The sequence below is a fragment of the Petaurus breviceps genome, unplaced genomic scaffold, assembly GCF_028583685.1.
Source record: "Petaurus breviceps papuanus isolate PSGF00001 unplaced genomic scaffold, PetGlider_PUasm1.0 37, whole genome shotgun sequence".
NCBI lineage: Eukaryota > Metazoa > Chordata > Mammalia > Diprotodontia > Petauridae > Petaurus > Petaurus breviceps.
In genome coordinates this window covers 44,756,077-44,774,509 of record NW_027186296.1, presented here as the reverse complement: position 1 = coordinate 44,774,509, position 18,433 = coordinate 44,756,077, and the positions used below count along the sequence as shown (strand labels likewise).

General features: G+C 36.9%; 1 protein-coding gene across 4 annotated transcripts in view; it reads right to left on the bottom strand.

The window, feature by feature from the left end:
- Nucleotides 1–18,433, bottom strand: part of ICE2 (interactor of little elongation complex ELL subunit 2) — a 64,782-nt gene that overhangs the window by 22,215 nt on the left and 24,134 nt on the right. For 3 of the 4 annotated variants that reach the window (XM_069098393.1, XM_069098395.1, XM_069098394.1), the window contains 4 exons: nucleotides 14,253–14,434; nucleotides 12,969–13,953; nucleotides 11,248–11,426; nucleotides 6,595–6,724 (listed from right to left, as the gene is read on the bottom strand). In XM_069098393.1, the coding sequence (XP_068954494.1) occupies nucleotides 6,595–6,724; nucleotides 11,248–11,426; nucleotides 12,969–13,953; nucleotides 14,253–14,434 (1,476 nt within the window). Of the gene's footprint in view, nucleotides 1–6,594; nucleotides 6,725–9,654; nucleotides 9,821–11,247; nucleotides 11,427–12,968; nucleotides 13,954–14,252; nucleotides 14,435–18,433 lie in introns of those variants that run through there. The other variant, XR_011170284.1, reaches the window with a different exon arrangement.

The window sequence follows — 18,433 nt, the reverse complement described above, 5'->3', positions numbered from 1 at the left end:
GCCTTCCTATTCTTCCCCTCCATTGTAACCATTTTCCCTTGCCTCTTTTGTATGAGATAGTTTGCTCCAATCTGTCTCTCCCCATCTCCTCTCTCCTCTCACCTCTTAATTTCACCTTTTAAGTATCATCCCTTCCTGTTAAATTGGTCCCGTGCCCTCTATCTATGTATACCTGTAAACGTATATACACACATTCACATATGTATTCATATGCCCGCATACCCTCATATAAAGACATATATATTTCTAATCCCTTCAACTACTGAGAAAAGTTTCATAAGTTACAATTATTGTTTTTCCATGTAGGAATATTAATAGTTCAACTTTGATAAGTTCCTTATGATTTCTTTTCCCTGTTTACCTTCTCATGCTTCTCTTGCTTCTTGTATCTGAATGTCAAATTTTCTATTCAACTCTGGTTTTTTCAGCGAGAATGCTTGAATGTCCAGTATTCCACTGAATGACCATATTTTCCCTTGAAACATGACACTCAGTTTTGCTGGGTAGGTGACTCTTGGTTTTAATCCCAGCTCCTTTGCCCTCTGGAATATCACATTCCAAGACCTTCGATCCCTCAGTGTAGAAGCTGCCAGATCCTGGGTTATCCTGATTGTGTTTCCACAATATTCAAATTGATTCTTCCTGGCTGCTTGTAATATTCTCTCCTTAATCTGGGAATTCCGGAACCTGGCTATAATATTCCTAGGAGTTTTCTTTTTGGGATCTTTTTCAGGAGGTGATGGGTGGATTCTTTCAACCTCTATTTTGCCCTCTGGCTCTAAAACATCAGGGCAGTTTTCTTTGAGAACTTCCTGGAGGATGCTTTCTAGGTTCTTACTTTGGTCATGGCTTTCATGTAGTCCAATAATTTTCAAATTATCTCTCCTGGATCTATTTTCCAGGTTAGTGGTTTTTCCCAAGAGATCTTTCAATTGCCTTCTATTCTTTCATTTGTTTGGATCTGTTTAACAGCATCTTGATTTCTCATAAAGTCATTAGCTTCCATTTGCTCCGGTCTAATTCAGAAGCAATGATTCTCCTCAGTGAGCTTTTGAGATTCTTTTTCCATCTGGCAAATTCGACTTTTTAAGGCATTCTTCTCCTCACTGCCTTTTTGAGCCTCCTTTGCCATGTGAGTCAGTCTGTTTTTTAAGGTATTATTTTCTTCAGTCAGGCTGCTGACTCTCATTTCATAATTTTCTTGCATTGTTCTCATTTCTCTTCCCAATTTTTCCTCCACTTCTCTTATCTGCTTCTTAAGGTCCTCTATGGCCTGTAACCAGCTTGTATTTTCCTTTGAAGCTTTTGGTGCAGGAGTTCTGACTTCATTGTTTTCCTCTTGTTCCATGCCTTGCTCCTTCTTGTCCCCAAAATAGGAGTGTAATGTTGGAATCTTCTGTCTGCTTTGTTTCCTTTGCCTGCTCATTTTGCCACTCAATTATTTGACTTTTGGGCTTTTTGTCACAGTAGGACTCTGCCACCAGATAGGGGAGTTTTTGTCCCAAACGCTGGGGTTTTCTCAGCTGCTGGAGTTATTAGATGGGTGCCCTCTCTGAGGTCTCCACACACTCTGGCAAGCTGGACACACACCCCAGGACCTCCACCCTAGACTGCAATCCAGATCCAAGGAGGTTAAAGCAAGAGCGATTACCCCTCAGACTGGTGCTTGGTTCCCCTACACTCTGCAGTCCAGGAGCTGAAGCCGCCACGTGGCGCTGGCAGGCTGTGCTGGCGGCTCAGCGGTTTCTTGCCCCGGGGGTAAAAGCCACGCACTCCCACTTACTGGGTCCCAAAGTCCAGACTGCACTGGCCTCTCACCTTGTCCTTCGCATCTATGTAGTGATAAATCTGGAAATGGTCACAGCTGCTGCTGATCTGGAGTCCCTCTGGCTGGCGGCTGGTCAGGAGCATGGTGCTGGGCTCGGCTCCCAGAGCGCTGTGCTGGCCGATTCCTACCGGTCTGCCGGGCTGTCCTCAGCTGGAAGTTAGCTTCTCTGTGTCATTTTGTGGGTTCTGCAGCTCCAAAGTTTTTTTAGAGTCCCCTTTTTACATGGATTGGGGAGGGTGGAAGCCGGAGCCGCGGGAAGGTGGTGCTTCTACTCCGCCATCCGAAAATATTTCCAGTATTGAAGTAAATTGACATCAAGCTTTTGATCTGTAGATGTCTTTATTTTAAGCTTACTATCTCAAGATTTTTTCAATCTCAAAAGTTCTATGATTTTAATACTATACACAGCATCTTATTGATATCCATTACAACAGTGTCAAATTCAAATAGAAATAGATGTTTGCAGGCCACATATTAATAGAAAACTACAAATTAACATCATCTGTGTTGTATTATATTTTCATTTATTTTGTTAATCATTTTCCAATTACATTTTTTTCTTTTGCTTTTTAGAGGGCAATTGGGGTTAATTGACTTTGCCCGAGGTTACACAGCTAGTTTTTGTGTTAAGTGTCTAAGGCCAGTTTTGAACTGAGGTCTTCCTGACTCCAGGGCCGGTGCTCTATTCACTGTGCCACCTAGCCGCCCCTTGCCAATTACATTTTAACCTGGTTCTGGCTTATCTCCGGTGTTTTGCATGTTTAGTGAGTCTGACACCTCTGCAATGCAACATGTCCATACCTCAGCTAACAATTTCTTGAATTATTATGGGCAAAAATAGTCATCATTAATTATTTTGGTGGCTAATTTTTGGGTAAATCCCTAAATTTAGCTATGCTTCTCCTTCGACAACAATCTTTTGCGAGGCCTATACTTAAAGTCTTTTTGGCTTAAAAGGACCTGCTAGAACTTATGCTACACTGGCCTGGTCTTCAAAAGTCCACCTTTACCTCTATTCCACAATGAGACACTGGACTAGGACATTAGTCAAAATGTTCAGTGTAATGTCAAGTTAAGCAAACTCACTGTGTTTATCTCCAAAAAACATGTTTTTATGATTTAATTTTGGTTCTCAAAATATGACTATATAAGAGATATTTCATTACACAGTTAAATGCATTACTATTACAATGGCTAAAATTTACCACAAGACTTCCAAATAGCTAGCTCATGATTTAAAATAAAAAAAAAAAACTAACTTGTACAGAACTATACTTCAATATGCCAAAGATGAATGATTTTATCCATATGGGCACTTCCTCCACCAATGCAAATTAGAAATCTTCCTTGCTTTTGGAGATGAGGTCAAAAATGTTATTACATCTAAGACCTGGTTATCAAAACAATGCACCTAGCAAACGAATTCATAATGAATTCAGGAAGCCTAAACTGAAAAATCTGAAAAGCTGGATTTTGTTAAACAAGTATTTCTCCCCTAAGGCTGTCACTGCTAGCAAGCACTTCTTTGGTTAGCTGTCTCCAACACTAATGAGAAATAACATATCATTTTCCAAGACAACAAATATATTATTCCCCATATTCTCTTAAGTTATTTGATCTCATAAACTATGTTACTGTTTATCAATTTCATCTTTGCATCCCTATCACACTTACTCATTAATTGGCTTCTTTAAAGAAAAAGCAAGTGAATAGTTTCTTATAAAAGGGATATTAATTTTTTTAACAGGGATTGCTAGCCCTAGATACTAATTACAAATAAAAGCTTAGATAGTAATGGAACTTTCTTAAATGATATAAATGTTTTCAAGTGAAATCATAGTTTAAATCTAATGGTTTATATGAAATATACTCAGTCAAAAATAATTACTGTACTCAGAGCACTGTCATTGGTGCAATGGAGGTTCATAGTCAGGGGAAAGAAAATCTTCCTGTTAGGAGTTTACATTCTATAGAGGGAAGATCGGACAAACATAAATGAAACAAGTATATCTGTATATATGTAAGGAATGACAGGTATTTTTGTTTTTGTTTTGCAAGGCAATAGGGACTTAAGTGACTTGCCTAGGGTCACACAACTAGTAAGTATTAAACATATGAGGCTAGATTTAAACTCAGGTCCTCCTGACTCCAAGCTTGGTACTCTATCCACTACGCCATCCAGCTGCCCCAGAAATGACAGTTTTAAGAAGGAAGTACGGATGTTCTGAAGTAATTAGGGCCTGGTAGTATTGGTCTGAAAAAGTTTGTTAAAGGTAGATATTATGAGTTCTGTGCTGTTTAACATTTTTATCAGTGACTTAAAGGCATGGATAGTATGTTTACCAAATGTGAGGATAACACCAAGTTGAGAGGAAAAGATAACACCCTGGAGGGTGGAATAAGGATCCAGAAGGATCTTGAGAAGACAATATTGAAGAGAACATAATAAAATGAAAATGAACAGAGATTAATGCAAAGCCTTTAAGTTTGTACAAAAAAGTTAACTTCCAAAGTATGAAATGAAAGAGGCATTGTCAAAGAGCATTCACTATGAAAAAAAGTCTGGAAGTTTTAATGGATTACAAGACCAATGAGTCATCAGTATGATATAGCAACCAAAAAAACTGATGCAATCTTGGGGCTACACCTAGAAGCAAAGCTTACAGTAACAGGGCAGTGATATCTTATCTAGAGAACTGTGTTCAGGTGTGGACACAAGAGTTTAAGAAGGCCACTGATAAGGCATGGGGCATCCAACAGAGGATGATAAAAGGCCTTAAGTCCATGTCATATTAGGATCATTTGATCACACAATAATTTCATTAAGTAGATGCTATTAATATCCCCATTTCAAAGATGACAAAAATGAGGGTGAAAGTAGTTAGGAACTTATCCAGGATCACATTAACTATCACATATTTGAGACTGATTCACTTAAATTCGAGTCTTCTTAACTCCAAATACAGAGCTCTATTTATCACCTGATGTTGCTACCTCTATATATGGCAGGTTAAGAGGACCAGGAAATGGTTGGCACCGAATAATTACTCTCCTTCTTGCTGTTCCTCACAAAGAACTTTCCATCTCCAAACTTCAAACACTTTCATTGGCCATTCTCCATACCTGGAAAGCTCTCTCTTCTCATCTCTGTTTCCTGGCTTTCTATACGTCCCAGCGAAAATCCCACCTTCTACAAGAACTCTTTCACAGTTACCCTTAATGCTAGCAACTTTCCTCTGATATTATCTCCAATTTATCCTCTACATTTTATTTTGCTTGTATGGATTTGTTTGCAAACATGAGCTTTCTGACAGGAATGATTTTGCCTTTGTCTCCCCAGAATTTAGCACAACACCTGGCAAATAGTAGGTGCTTAATACATGCTTACTGACTGCTAACACTGGTGGAAAACATTTGAATAGGTCTAAAAACAAAGGAAGCTTGATGCTAAGCACTCTGAGCTATGATAGCTCTGGTTCCATAATCCAGGATCAAATATAAAGTACTCTTACTTTTGTAGCTCTTTAACATGGGTCCTGGTCCTCTCTACCTTTCCATATTAAGGCTTTATTATTCCCACCCCTCACCCCTCCACTCCCCATACACTGTACAATCCAGCTCTCCTGGTCTACTTGCTGCTGTCTGCATGAAGCAATCCATTTTCCATTTCTGTGCCTTAGTAGTAGCTTTCTGTTATGTCTTAAATGCTGTTTGGCCTCACTGCCACTTAGTTTCACTGGCTTCCTTCAAGACTTGTATTATATCCCATGGTCAAAAGAAGGCCTTTCCCAGTCTCAACCCCATTCTCTCAACTATTAGAGCCTTCCCCTCTAAGATTACCTTCCATTTACTCTGTATATACCTTGTAAGTATCTATTTATTTACCATTAGAATGTGAGCTCCTTATGGGCAGGGGCTGTTCTGTTTCTGAATCCCCAGACCTTAGTAGAGTTCTTGGCACACAGTAAGCATTTAATAAGTGTTTGTTGTCTGACTGAATCTTTTCCAAGAGTGAGATAAGCCTCCATCCTGATGGGATGAATTACCATAAGCAAACAAGGTGGTAACAGAAATGCTTCAAAAGTTGCCTAACTAAACTTAAAAAAAAAAACAACAGTATTTTATTTTTCCAACTACATGTTAAGACAATTTTTAACAGTCATTCTGTATAAAATTTTGAGTTTCAAATTTTCTCCTTGTTTCCCTTTCCTCTCCCCTCCCTAAGATAGTAAGCAATTTGCTAAAGGTTATATATGTGAAATCATGTAAACCATATTTCCATATTAGCTATGTTGTGAAAAAAAAGTTTGCACATATTAAACTACTATTAGTAATAATAAAAAGCAGTAGTAGCAATACACATTAGTATTGTATTTTATGGTTTACAAAGTGCTAAGCATAGGAGGAATGCAGCAAAATGCAGGTAGATTCCTTGTCACTTCCTGAGAGGGAAGAAAGTAATCAAACCTAATAATTACACAAATCAATAAAATCCTGATAAACTAAACAGGTATTTCAATTATATTTTCCAGTTAAACAGGAATTTTTTTGTTTCATGGCTTTTTACTAAAAATCTTTGCAAAAAATAATGTCTCCTTGCAAGTCTAACAATAATACAGTGACAATAATAAGTAAATCATTCTTTGATTGCGATACGTATAATCAGAAGTAACTTTTAAAATCTTAGAGCAAGAAATATTTAATACAAAGGAAGCTGATGTATGCTAATGAGGCAATAATCCAAAAGGAATATGAATCACACTTACCAACATAAAATAAGCAGTTAGAATGCAATAAACTCTCGGTCCATAAGCGACAAAGTTCACTTTCAGTAAGAGCTTCAACACCGTAGCAGGCTTGATACTCCAATTTTGGCAATATGTAAACTGGAGATTGCTAGAAACACAAAATTAAACTGCTGCTGAAATCTGCTTCAATTTATTACTAATTACAACAAACACCTTATATAATTGCATATGTGTCATACTTTTCAAAGCACTTGCACATAAATACATTTTATTCTCACAACCCTATAAGATAGGCTAGCTATTAACAGGGAAAGTGGTTCTATGTAGATCTATTAGATGGGGCCTTGGTAAGGATGAAGCGGAGGGGGCAGTCAGAAGTTTACTATTTTGCTTGGTGGTCTCCTCAGCTGCCATGGAATCAAATATTATCTCTATTCAGATTCTTCTCAGATATCTTTATCCAGCCCTAATCTTTCTCCTGACTTCTAGTCTCACATTCCAACTGTCTACTAGGTATTTCTTTTTTTTTTTTTTTTAAAGCAATAGGGGTTAAGTAACTTGCTCAAGGTTACATGGCCAGTTATTTCTGGGTGTGGTGCTAAGTATCTGAGCCCAGATTCAATCCCCAGGTCATCGCGACACTGGAGCCGGTGCTCTTACTCACTGAGCCACCTGGCCGCCCCTAAGCAATTGGGGTTAAGTAACTTGCTCAAGGTTACACAGCCAAGTAAGTGTTTCTGGGTAGGTAATAAGTGTCTGAGCCCAGATTCGATCCACAGGGCATCCCGACACTGGAGCCAGTGCTCTTACTCGCTGTGCTACCTGGCCAACCCTGTCTACTGGGCATTTCAAACTGGATGTTCCACAGACTCTTAAACTCAACATGTCCACAGTTGAACTACTTATTTCCAGTCCTCACTCCACCCCCATCTCTTCTCTCTTCCTAATTTCCCTACTACAAACAAGGTTATTATCACCATCTCTCAGTTATCCAGTTTCACAACCTAGACATCATCTTTGACTCCTCACTCTTACCACCAATGTTCAGTCTGTTACCTTCCTACTTCAGCCCTCCTCCAAATACTGTGCAGTCCAGTGACACTGGCCTCTTGGCCATTCCTCAACACACAATCCTCCATCTTTAAACATTTTCACTAGCTGCCCCTAAGCCTAAATGATCTCCCTCATCTCCAATTCCTGGCTGTTGTCAGGTCCCAACTAAAATCTCACCTTCCACAAGAATCCTTTCCTGATCTCTCTTAATGCTAATGTCTTCCCTTTAAAATTATCTCCAATTTATCCTTTATACTCATCTTGTCCGTACAGAGCTGTTGGCATGCTGTTGCCCTTATTAGATTGGAACCTCCTTGGGGACAGGGACTGGTTTTGCCTTTCTTTATATCAAAGCACATAGCATAGCGCTTGGTATACACATAGTGAGCATGTAACAAGTGCTTAATGGCTTCATTCTGAAGTAGAAGCAAAGATTACAGACTTATTCTGCTTGGTCCAAGAAGACAGAACTAGGGCTCCTGGGCAGCAATTGCAGATGGGCAGATACATAATATGAACCAAAGATTCTAAAACTTAGGGCTGTCTAAAAGTGGAATGGGTTGTTTCAGGAGGTAAAGTGTTCTCCATAACTAAAAATCTTCAGGTAGAATGGGGACAGAGACCACTTGTCAAGCTGTGATGGAGGGGGTATTTCTCCAGGTCTGGGTTGGACAAGATGACATCTGAGATCCTTCTGACATAAGATTCCAAGATATAAAGTGACCTGCCCAAGGTCATAAAATGGTAGAGTCAGGCTGGAAGTTATATAAAAAGCCTAATGACCAGAACAATGAATTTTGTGACGATGCCAGATAAAAGAAAATTAGTTAACAAAAAAACTTAAAAAAAAAACCTAATTAAAATAAATGTAATAATTTTACAATGATATTATTTTTATGGGTTTGGGATTTGGGGGGAGAAGGGCTCACTATGAGTATCTGCAGAGGAAACTATAACCTATTTCTATGACCTCTACTGCCATCTCCAGGAATTTAAGAGAAAAGAAAACAAATTACACTACTTAAAATATTTAGAAGAATTACTTTGGGACAACATTTTAAATATTTATGTATTTTAAATATAGCTACATACATCACATGTTAACATTTATTTTTTTCTTAAGACATATCCTCTGCTCTTATTTTCCTAAATAATAACTTTATTTGGATTTCTCTCCCTCTCCTGTTTTCTCTCATCAACCACAAATTAAATTCTCATTAGAGGTTTCATATTTTATACCCTCTTAGGATCCTACTAGACACTTTTTTCCTTCAAAATTACCCTCACACTTGGTCTTTTCTGTTCCATTCCTGCAATTCCATATATTTTTAAAATAATCAGTCTTGGGACTTCACATTTTAGAATAAAGCCTTTATGAAATTAGGTTCATTTAGACAAATACTGATGAACTTGAACATTTAAGACCACTTCATCTGAATTTCATAAACAGAAATTGTACTAGGTTTTATTCAGAAATTTGAGCATTTAACAAATAACTATGTTCCAAACTTCATCACATGGATTAAATTAAGCCTCTAGTTCATTCTAACATTTGCAAGTGATTGTTCTCTTAATGTGACCTCTGAATGACAATGATTATATAATACAAATCATATTATTTAACTGACTACACTGGGAAGGTAAATGGGGAAATGAAGTTGCACTGAGGTCTAAGTACTAGTTATAAGTGGAAAGTATAACATGGCAAAATCAGAGAGCCAAATTAGATAGACTTTAAATTCTTGGGTACCAGTGGCCAAGAATTTTCATAATATAAAGTCTTGTCTAAATAAATTTACTTTTAGGGAATAAATGTTCTTTGTTTAAAGGACATTATTAGAATATAAATAGTGGCTTTTAAATAGTTTAGGCTAGTTAAGTTTCTAATATCTGTGAATATCCTAAGAATGTTTCATTTTGATAAGCTGGTTTTACTTGCTTCCATGTTAGTTATCATGCCATTTTTTAAAAAATTGGAGAAGGGTGTGCTCAAATTCTTTAGTCAATGTATAGCAACTTCCTTACCAATTTTTGTCTTTCTAGATTGAAGTTATTATCCAAATACAACTGGAAAATTCTTATTTAAAGAAACGTTGGCCATCAACCACTTCTATATGCCAGTAATTTGGCATACAATACAACAAATGGATAGGGGCTCACAGATCAGAAAATGAAAGAAATGAGGCTGACCCTAAAAGAAATCACATGTGACAAGAAAAATTTAAACCAAACAAGAAATCAAACTCTAAAAATTAAATTCATGATATGGGTACTTTGTCTAAAATTACTTTTGCTATGATATAAAATTTATCATTTTTAAGTATAGAAATGGTAAAAAATAATGTAGTGTAAGTAGGCCTAGATTTTAAATGCAGACTTATATTAGTTCCTCTAAACTACATCAAACCTGTGACATTATCATTCTTTGACTTTCTCCTACAAAAAGCCATAAGTGAAATCTAAATTCAGTTCAAAACCTTTCTGAAAAACAATGTTTTCTAAAATTCTGAAATAGAATCAATGACGATAAAAGAAACTATCAGAACTGGATAGTAAGTAATTTGTTCACATTTTCTCTCCTTCAAAAGTAAGGAAATTAAGAAATGTGAAAAACATATGAACTCAATCATTAACATCAAGAGAGCATATTTACAGTTTGAGTCTTATTTTCAGGATGTGAAAAGAATAATTATTAAGAGAGTAAGTATTAAAATAGAATAATACAGCAACAAGAAGGGACCCTGTGTGACTATTTGCTAACAAGTTAGTGGCAGAGATGGAGCCAGAACCCATGTGACAAACTAAACTGACCAAAACAACTAATTATCCATCACACTCCAATCTCTAACAGCAGGAGAAAACAAGTTTACTGCATATAGAAAAAGAGATAACATTTAATTCAATATAACTATAATAATTCCAGAATGAAACGATGATTTCATAGGTTCGGAGAAATTATATATGTGCATAAACAAGCCTTAAATTTAAAAGAAAGATTAAAGACTTTATATGCTACAATATGAGCTCTAAATTCACTAAAGTAGTTTTCTGCCCATTTTAATAAAATTACAGTGATGTAATAGAGTAAGTCTTATCCAAGAACTCCATAAGCTTTAAAAGCCTCAGTTGTTCTTATTTAAACAATATCTTATTAAGAATAAAGTGATTTAAATTGTGCATCAAAAAATTTCACTCTAGAAAAGTTACTGTATATAAACTTTATTTTGTCTGGACCTGTGATTTCCTTGCTATGACAGGGAACCAGTAAAGAAATTCTATATGAATGCAATTTACCAACTGCTCTACAACTTAAGGGTCTTCAGAGAGTTTTAAAATAATTTAAACTTTAAAAAAAGCATCATATGTTTGCCAGTTTATATACTAATATTAGCTTTAGAGCTGAAAAGGACCTTAAAAGTAGATACAATTCAATTCCATATTTTACAGATAAGGAAACTGAGATCACCCAGGAAAGTTAAGTAACTTACTCAAGATCACAAACATAAGCAAGAGAGAGGGGCAAGTTTTGAAGTCAACACCTCGGACTGCAAAGTGGGAACTCTTTATGTCATTCTGTCTCTCATTCAAGTCTTCCTTTTTCTCCAATAAATTACTTACCCTTCTAACATTTTTTCGTTTTTTGGAACGTGGTCTTGTCTCTACTTTCTGGACACCACAACGTACAAGTAATAGGAGATCTTGGAAGTTGAATAACTTATAAACAAGATTTCCTTCTTGAGGTGTTAAGTATTCTGATTTGTTTTCAACAAACATCTGAAGACTGTGGGGCAGCAATCCTTAAAAGTAACAGATTTTATCAATCAGACTGTGCATGTACTATTACATTTTTATATTATTACAATTAATACATTTTCATTGATACAAATCACAAGATGATATACTGAATTCAATTATCTGTATCTATGTCATACATAGAATATTTTCTTTTCAACTTTGTGTGACCATTTTCTCTTCCTAATCCTACCACTATTTCTGCTTCTTTTGGGGGGACAGTCTTTTTCCCAGAGGGAACTGGAATGGAAGCTTTAAAGCTATAGTAAAAAGTACAATGGCTCTGGATTCAGAGGACCTCAGTTTAAATGCTACCTCTCATGATCACTACTTATGTGACTTTAGGCAACTCAACCATAATGGGCCTCAGTTTCTTCAACTGCAAAATGAAGGGACCAGAGAAGGTGGCCTCTGAGGTCCCTTATACCTTTACATCTATGATCCTTATGAAACACTACTTTCCTTACTATCAGAGAAAATGTGACCAACAAAAATGCAAATTTAGTGAAACAGTAAGAAGCTGAGTAGAGATGAGTAAAAAAAGGAAAGAGGACCTTAACTTCCTATCTCCATAATGTGGCTTCTTATATTTTCTTTTCCTTAAGGAATATGATTTTTCTAGAACATTGTTGATACCCATATTCATATCTAATTATATATAAGGGGTACTGATACAAAAACTCTGTAATTAAAATTGAAGATTGATTATTTTAATGGCACTATGACAAGACAGATGAACAATCAATCATCTAATACATTATTGTGTGCATTCAAATACTGATTCTAAACCAATACAAAACCAAGTTTCCGCTTTTTTTTTTTTTTTTTTGCTTTTTGGAGGGGGGAAGGCAGGGCAATTGGGGTTAAGTGACTTGCCCGAGGTCACATGCTAGTAAGTGTTAAGTGTCTGAGGTCGTTTTTGAGCTCAGGTCCTCCTGACTCCAGGCCCAGTGGTCTATTCACTGTGCCACCTAGCTGCCCCAAACTGTTCTCTTGTATGACTATTTTTATAATGGGCAAAATTTTTTAATTAAAATACCACAAATATAACTTACTGGGAAAATAAAGAAAAAAGTTAGCACCTAAGGAAAAGATCTAGCAGAAGAGAAGGAATCAGGAACTAAATGAGGTAAAGTATGATGTCCATTATTTTCAGAAAGAATCAACTTTTCTTTTAATTGTATGACTATTTTAACCAACTTGTAATGGTTCTGTCCTTCAAGTCAAAGTATATGTTGAATGAGATCAAAAGAAACAACAAAACAGACACTGTATTTGTCTGCCATTACAACTTTTTTGGGGGGTAGAACCCCTGGGACTACTCACTTTTTATTTAAATAACAGCATACAATCTAGAATTGGCTGGTTTAAACTAGCCCATTCATTTTATACAAAGGAAACTAAGGCACAGCAGAAATATTATTATACTAACTAGTAGAGTAAGAGTATCAAGAAGGTCACATTTTACATGAAAGTTGTAGAAAGGGGCAAGGAAAACTATTTGCTAAAAATGTCAAGTGAAAAAACAATTATAAATGCCTACTTACGTCCTTTTGGCTTCTGAAATGTTGAAGACCATTTAGACACAGGGCTATCGGTAGGAGCAGCTGGCTGCTCTGGAGCAAGGGCTAATGGGTGGTGTTTAGAATTATCTGAATTCACAAAGGCCTGCTCAGGCACTTTTTTTGAAGTTGGTTTTAAGAGCTCATTCTGCATTTTTAAAATCTGTCCAACTGGATCAAACTTCTTATATAATCTTTTGCCAGCCTTTTTCACAGCACATTTTTTCTGCTCAGGACTACAAGTAGGATCAGTTAAGTTTTCTGAAGAAGTATGAATAGGCACAGGAGACATTAAAGTATCTAGTATAGGACTTGAATTAAGTATAGGAATCTCTTCCTTGCTATTTTCATTATTTTTACATTCTATGTCAATAATTAAACGTTCTTCATCTGTATCACTATTACCAGAAATATTCTGAGTCTTACTTGATTCTGATGCATCAATTCTTTCTTTAAAAGTATTTGTTTTCTCCAGGACCTTTAGTTTCACAGTACCACATTCTTCATCTGTGGTTGTATCATTTTCTTCACTTAAGTCAATTTTTTCTTTTTCAAAGTCTTTGAATGAGGAGGAATCACACTCAGACGGCTTTGAATCATCCCCACATGAATAAAACCGTGCATTTTTAGGATCTAGAACATTGTCACATAATGATAATTCCTGATTATCTTTCATTTTCTGCTCTTCTAGCCCACTGTTTACACTGTTCTTCAGTTGCTTCTCCTTTTTCAATTGCTCCATCAGAATCTTTGATAAACTTATAGGATTAGAGGGAATGGTTGCTGTGCTTGATGTTGTGGGAAGTTTTGCTACAGTAGATGATGTGGGAAGGCTGGATGTGTTCAAAGTTTTTAGTGGTTTATTAGTTGTTACTCCAAAAGTTTCTAATTCTGTAACATCTTCATCAAAACTCAAATCTAAATCATCAAAAGTCTCAATTCTTCGGGACTGTTTAATATCAGATGGCACCTTAATAAAACAAAACCATCATTACACTATTAGTAAAAAGTCTATGATCCTACAAAGTAGGGTTTGAGAGAATTTCTTAAGATTCACTGAAAATAGTTAAGCTTCTAAAAGCAAAGATTTTTTTCATTTTTGCTTCTGAATCCTAAGCACCTCACGCAGTGGTATCTGGCATGTATCACTTAATAAAGATAGACTCATTGTCAACTAAGATAGACCTCTTTTACATTTGTCTAAAACTTACAAAAGTAAAGGAATGTCAGATGTTTATAAATTTATTTCCTTATCCAAGCATCACTTACATCCCACTGAAATATATTCTCCTCAGGTTTGTCCATAAATACGGCAGAGACAGGAATGGCCGAATTTTTGGTTGTCAAAAGATCCAATGGTACTTCATGAAAAATTTGATTTCTCTCTCTCACTGTCATTTCTTTCTTGGGAAGAGGTGAGTCAATATAAATTATTTTCACTGGCTTGGAACCTTTTGATGAGAAAAAAAGGCATTTTTATTTGATAAGAGAAACAAGGGTAATAACACAGTATATGCAGTATAAAGAATATTGGACTAAGAGTAAGGAAATCTGGGTTCTATTCCCAAGTTATCACTTTTTTGTGTGCGACCTTGGGAAAATCATTAAAACTTTTCTCATTTTCTTCATTTGTAAAAAAAAAAGGGACTAGATAATCTCCAAGATCCCTCTCCTGCTCTAAAGTTCTCTGATTCTATTATTAATAGAAATATATCTTATCTTTTTCATGTACAAGGAACTGGAACAAAAGGCATTTTGGGTTTTCTAATGTGATCTTATGTGAATTAAAGATGGTTCTCTCAAATCTAGTCCAATTTTTTAAAAAGTTAAAATGAAATTTATACCTCAGGGAAAAATTTTCAGAACCTAAACTTATTTCAATTTTATTTGCCAATCAACTTCTTCCTTGCTAGATAGTGAATGTCATTAGCCATCAAGAACATTTTGCTTACTTTACAGAGTAAAAAATATCTTAACCAGTAAGGAGGGCATTTCATTTCACAAGTTAATGCAGATAGGTTCCCTATCCCAACTCAATGTTAATTGCAGTCTCTCTAGAGGTTGTTTCTATTCTCAGTAATGAGGTGGAACAAGGTCTAGAAAACTATAAGATGACTTTGCCATCAGTTTTTCTCCTTGAAAATAGAGGACAACTAGTATTTTTGACTGAGAAAGTTTGTAATGATTTTAAGACAGAATTAAATCAATTCAGTTTTAAATAAGTACAGTACCTTATATCTTCAGATAACCACTGAAAAATTTGTACAGATAAAACATCAATAAATCTAAATTTGTACAACAAACAATTAAGTGTCCATTATATTCAAGGCACTATGTTAAAAGGGTATACAGAGGTAAAGTTTAGTGCAAAATCATAAAATTCATCAGAACCACATTTATTTGCACAATTTATAAGCTCTTTGAGAGTAGACAATATTGCCACCTAGATCCTTGATTCCATTCTATTTTCTACTTCCCCAGACCCTCTCAAGTTTTGGCTATCCTGCCTCTGTCCTTCATGTATCTTTTATCTCTTCCATTCCACTGGTTCCCTTTAGTCAGTCAATAAATATGCTGCACTATTGCCTGACTCACTTATCTCTCACCTCCAGTCTCACATCTCCCACTGGATACTCCATATGAATCTCATATGGAATGTCCTGTACATATGTTAAAGTCAACATTTACAAAACTGAACTAATGATCTACAACCCCTTGTTGTCCCCCAACCAAAAAAAAAAAAACCCTCTCCTCTCTTCCTAACTTTACAAGTACTAAGAAGAATACCACCAGTCACCCAGGCTTGTAACCTAGGTGTTAATCTGGACTCCTTACTTTCACAGCCCCATAATATCCAATCAGTTGCTAAGATGTCCATTCTACCTTCATAACATCTTTCATATATGCCACCTTCTTTCCTCTGTCACCACCCTGGTACAGTTAGATAGTCTAATGCCTGCTGAATAGCTTCTCTTCTTCAAGTTTCAATCCAGTTTATCTTCTACTCAGCTAACAAAGTGATCAATTTAAAATGCAGATCTAACCATGAAGGTTGTTTAAAAAAAACTGGGGGTGGAGTCAAGATGGAGGAGTAGAAGCATGACCTCCCAGCGGCTGCGGCTTCCACCTTCCCCAATCAATGTAAAAAGGGGACTCTGAACAAACTTTGGAGATGCAGAACCTACAACATGACACAGAGAAGCTAACCTCCTGCTGAGGAGCTGGAGTTTTAGCCCCAGGGTGGGTCTGACCAGTCCCCAGCTAGAAGGACTCCAGATCAGCAGCAGCTGTGGCCATTTCCAGAATTATCAACACATAGATGCCAAAGACAAAGTGAGAGGTCAGTGCAGTGTGGACTTTGAGACCCTGGAAGTGAGAGTGTGTCAGCTTTTGCCTCTGGTGAGAAAAGCCGCTGAGACTCCCGGCACAGCCAGCCAGTGCCACGTGGCAGCTTCAGCTCCTGGCCTGCAAGTATAGGGGGACCAAGCGACCAGTCGGAGGGGTAATCGCTCTTGCTTTAACCTGCTTGGATCTGGATTGCAGTCTAGGGTGGAGGTCCTGGGGTGCATGTCCAGCTTGCCAGAGCATGTCAGAGAAGGCACCCATTTAATACCTCTGGCAGCTGAGAAAACCCCAGCGTTTGGGACAAAAGCTCCCCTGGCTGGTGGCAGAGTCCTACTGTGGCAAAAAGCCCAGGGGTCAAGTGACTGAGGGGCGACATGACCAGGCAAAGGAAACAAAGCAGAAAGAAGATTCCAACATTAGACTCCTATTTTGGGGACAAAAAGGAGCAAAGCATGGAACAGGAGGAAGACAGTGAAGTCAGAACTCCTGCACCAAAAGCTTCAAAGGAAAATACAAGCTGGTTACAGGCCACAGAGGACCTTAAGAAGCAGATAAAAGAAGTGGAGGAAAAATTGGGAAGAGAAATGAGAACAATGCAAGAAAATTATGAAATGAGAGTCAACAGCCTGACTGAGAAAAATTACGCCATAAAAAATAGACTCACTCAAATGGCAAAAGAGGCTCAAAAAGGCAATGAGGAGAAGAATGCCTTAAAAAGCCAAATTTGCCAGATGGAAAAAGAATCTCAAAAGCTCACTGAGGAGAATCATTGCTTCAGAATTAGATTGGAGCAAATGGAAGCTAATGACTTTATGAGAAATAAAGATGCTGTTAAACAGATCCAAACAAATGAAAGAATAGAAGGCAAGGTGAAATATCTCTTGGGAAAAACCACTGACCTGGAAAATAGATCCAGGAGAGATAATTTAAAAATTATTTGACTACCTGAAAGCCATGATCAAAGTAAGAACCTAGAATTCATCCTCCAGGAAGTTCTCAAAGAAAACTGCCCTGATGTTTTAGAACCAAAGGGCAAAATAGAGGTTGAAAGAATCCACCGATCACCTGCTGAAAATGATTCCAAAAAGAAAACTCCTAGGAATATTACAGCCAGGTTCCGGAATTCCCAGATTAAGGAGAGAATATTACAAGCAGCCAGAAAGAAACAATTTGAATATTGTGGAAACACAATCAGGATAACCCAGGATCTGGCAGCTTCTACACTGAGGGATCGAAGGTCTTGGAATATGATATTCCAGAGGGCAAAGGAGCTGGGATTAAAACCAAGAATCACCTACCCAGAAAAATTGAGTATCATGTTTCAGGAGAAAATAAGGTCATTCAGTGGAATAGAGGATTTTCAAGCATTCTTGATGAAAAAACCAGAGTTGAATAGAAAATCTGACATTCAGATACAAGAAGCAAGAGAAGCCTGAGAAGGTAAACAGGCAAAAGAAATCATAAAGAACTTATCAAAGTTGAACTATTAACATTCCTACATGGAAAAACAATAATTGTAACTGATGAAAATTTTCTCAGTATGAAAATAGTTGAAGGGAACAGAAATATATATATATGTCTATATATGAGGGTATATGGGCATATGAATACATATGTGAATGTGTATATATATGTTTACAGGTATACATAGAGGGCACAAGACCAATTTAACAGGAAGGGATGATACTTAAAAGGTGAAATTAAGAGGTGAGAGAGGAATATAATGAGAGAAGATGGGGAGAGACAGAATGGGGTAAACTATCTCATATAGAAGAGGCAAGGGAAAATGGTTACAATGGAGGGGAAGAACAAGAAGGCAAAAGGGAATGGGTCAACCTTATTCTCATTGAATTTGGCTTGGGGAGGAAATGAAATACACACTAAATAGGGTATTCTAACCCTACAGGAGAGTAGGGGGGAAGGGGATGAAAGGGGGGATGATGGAAGGGAGGGCAGGCTGGGGGGGAGGAAAGTTGGAAGCACCCACTTTTGAAAAGGGACGGGATCAAAGTAGAGTATAGAACAAGTGGGAGGTGGGATAGGAGGGAGGGAAATATAGTCAGTCTTTTACAATATATCTACAGTGTTATTGTTTTGCATTAGCT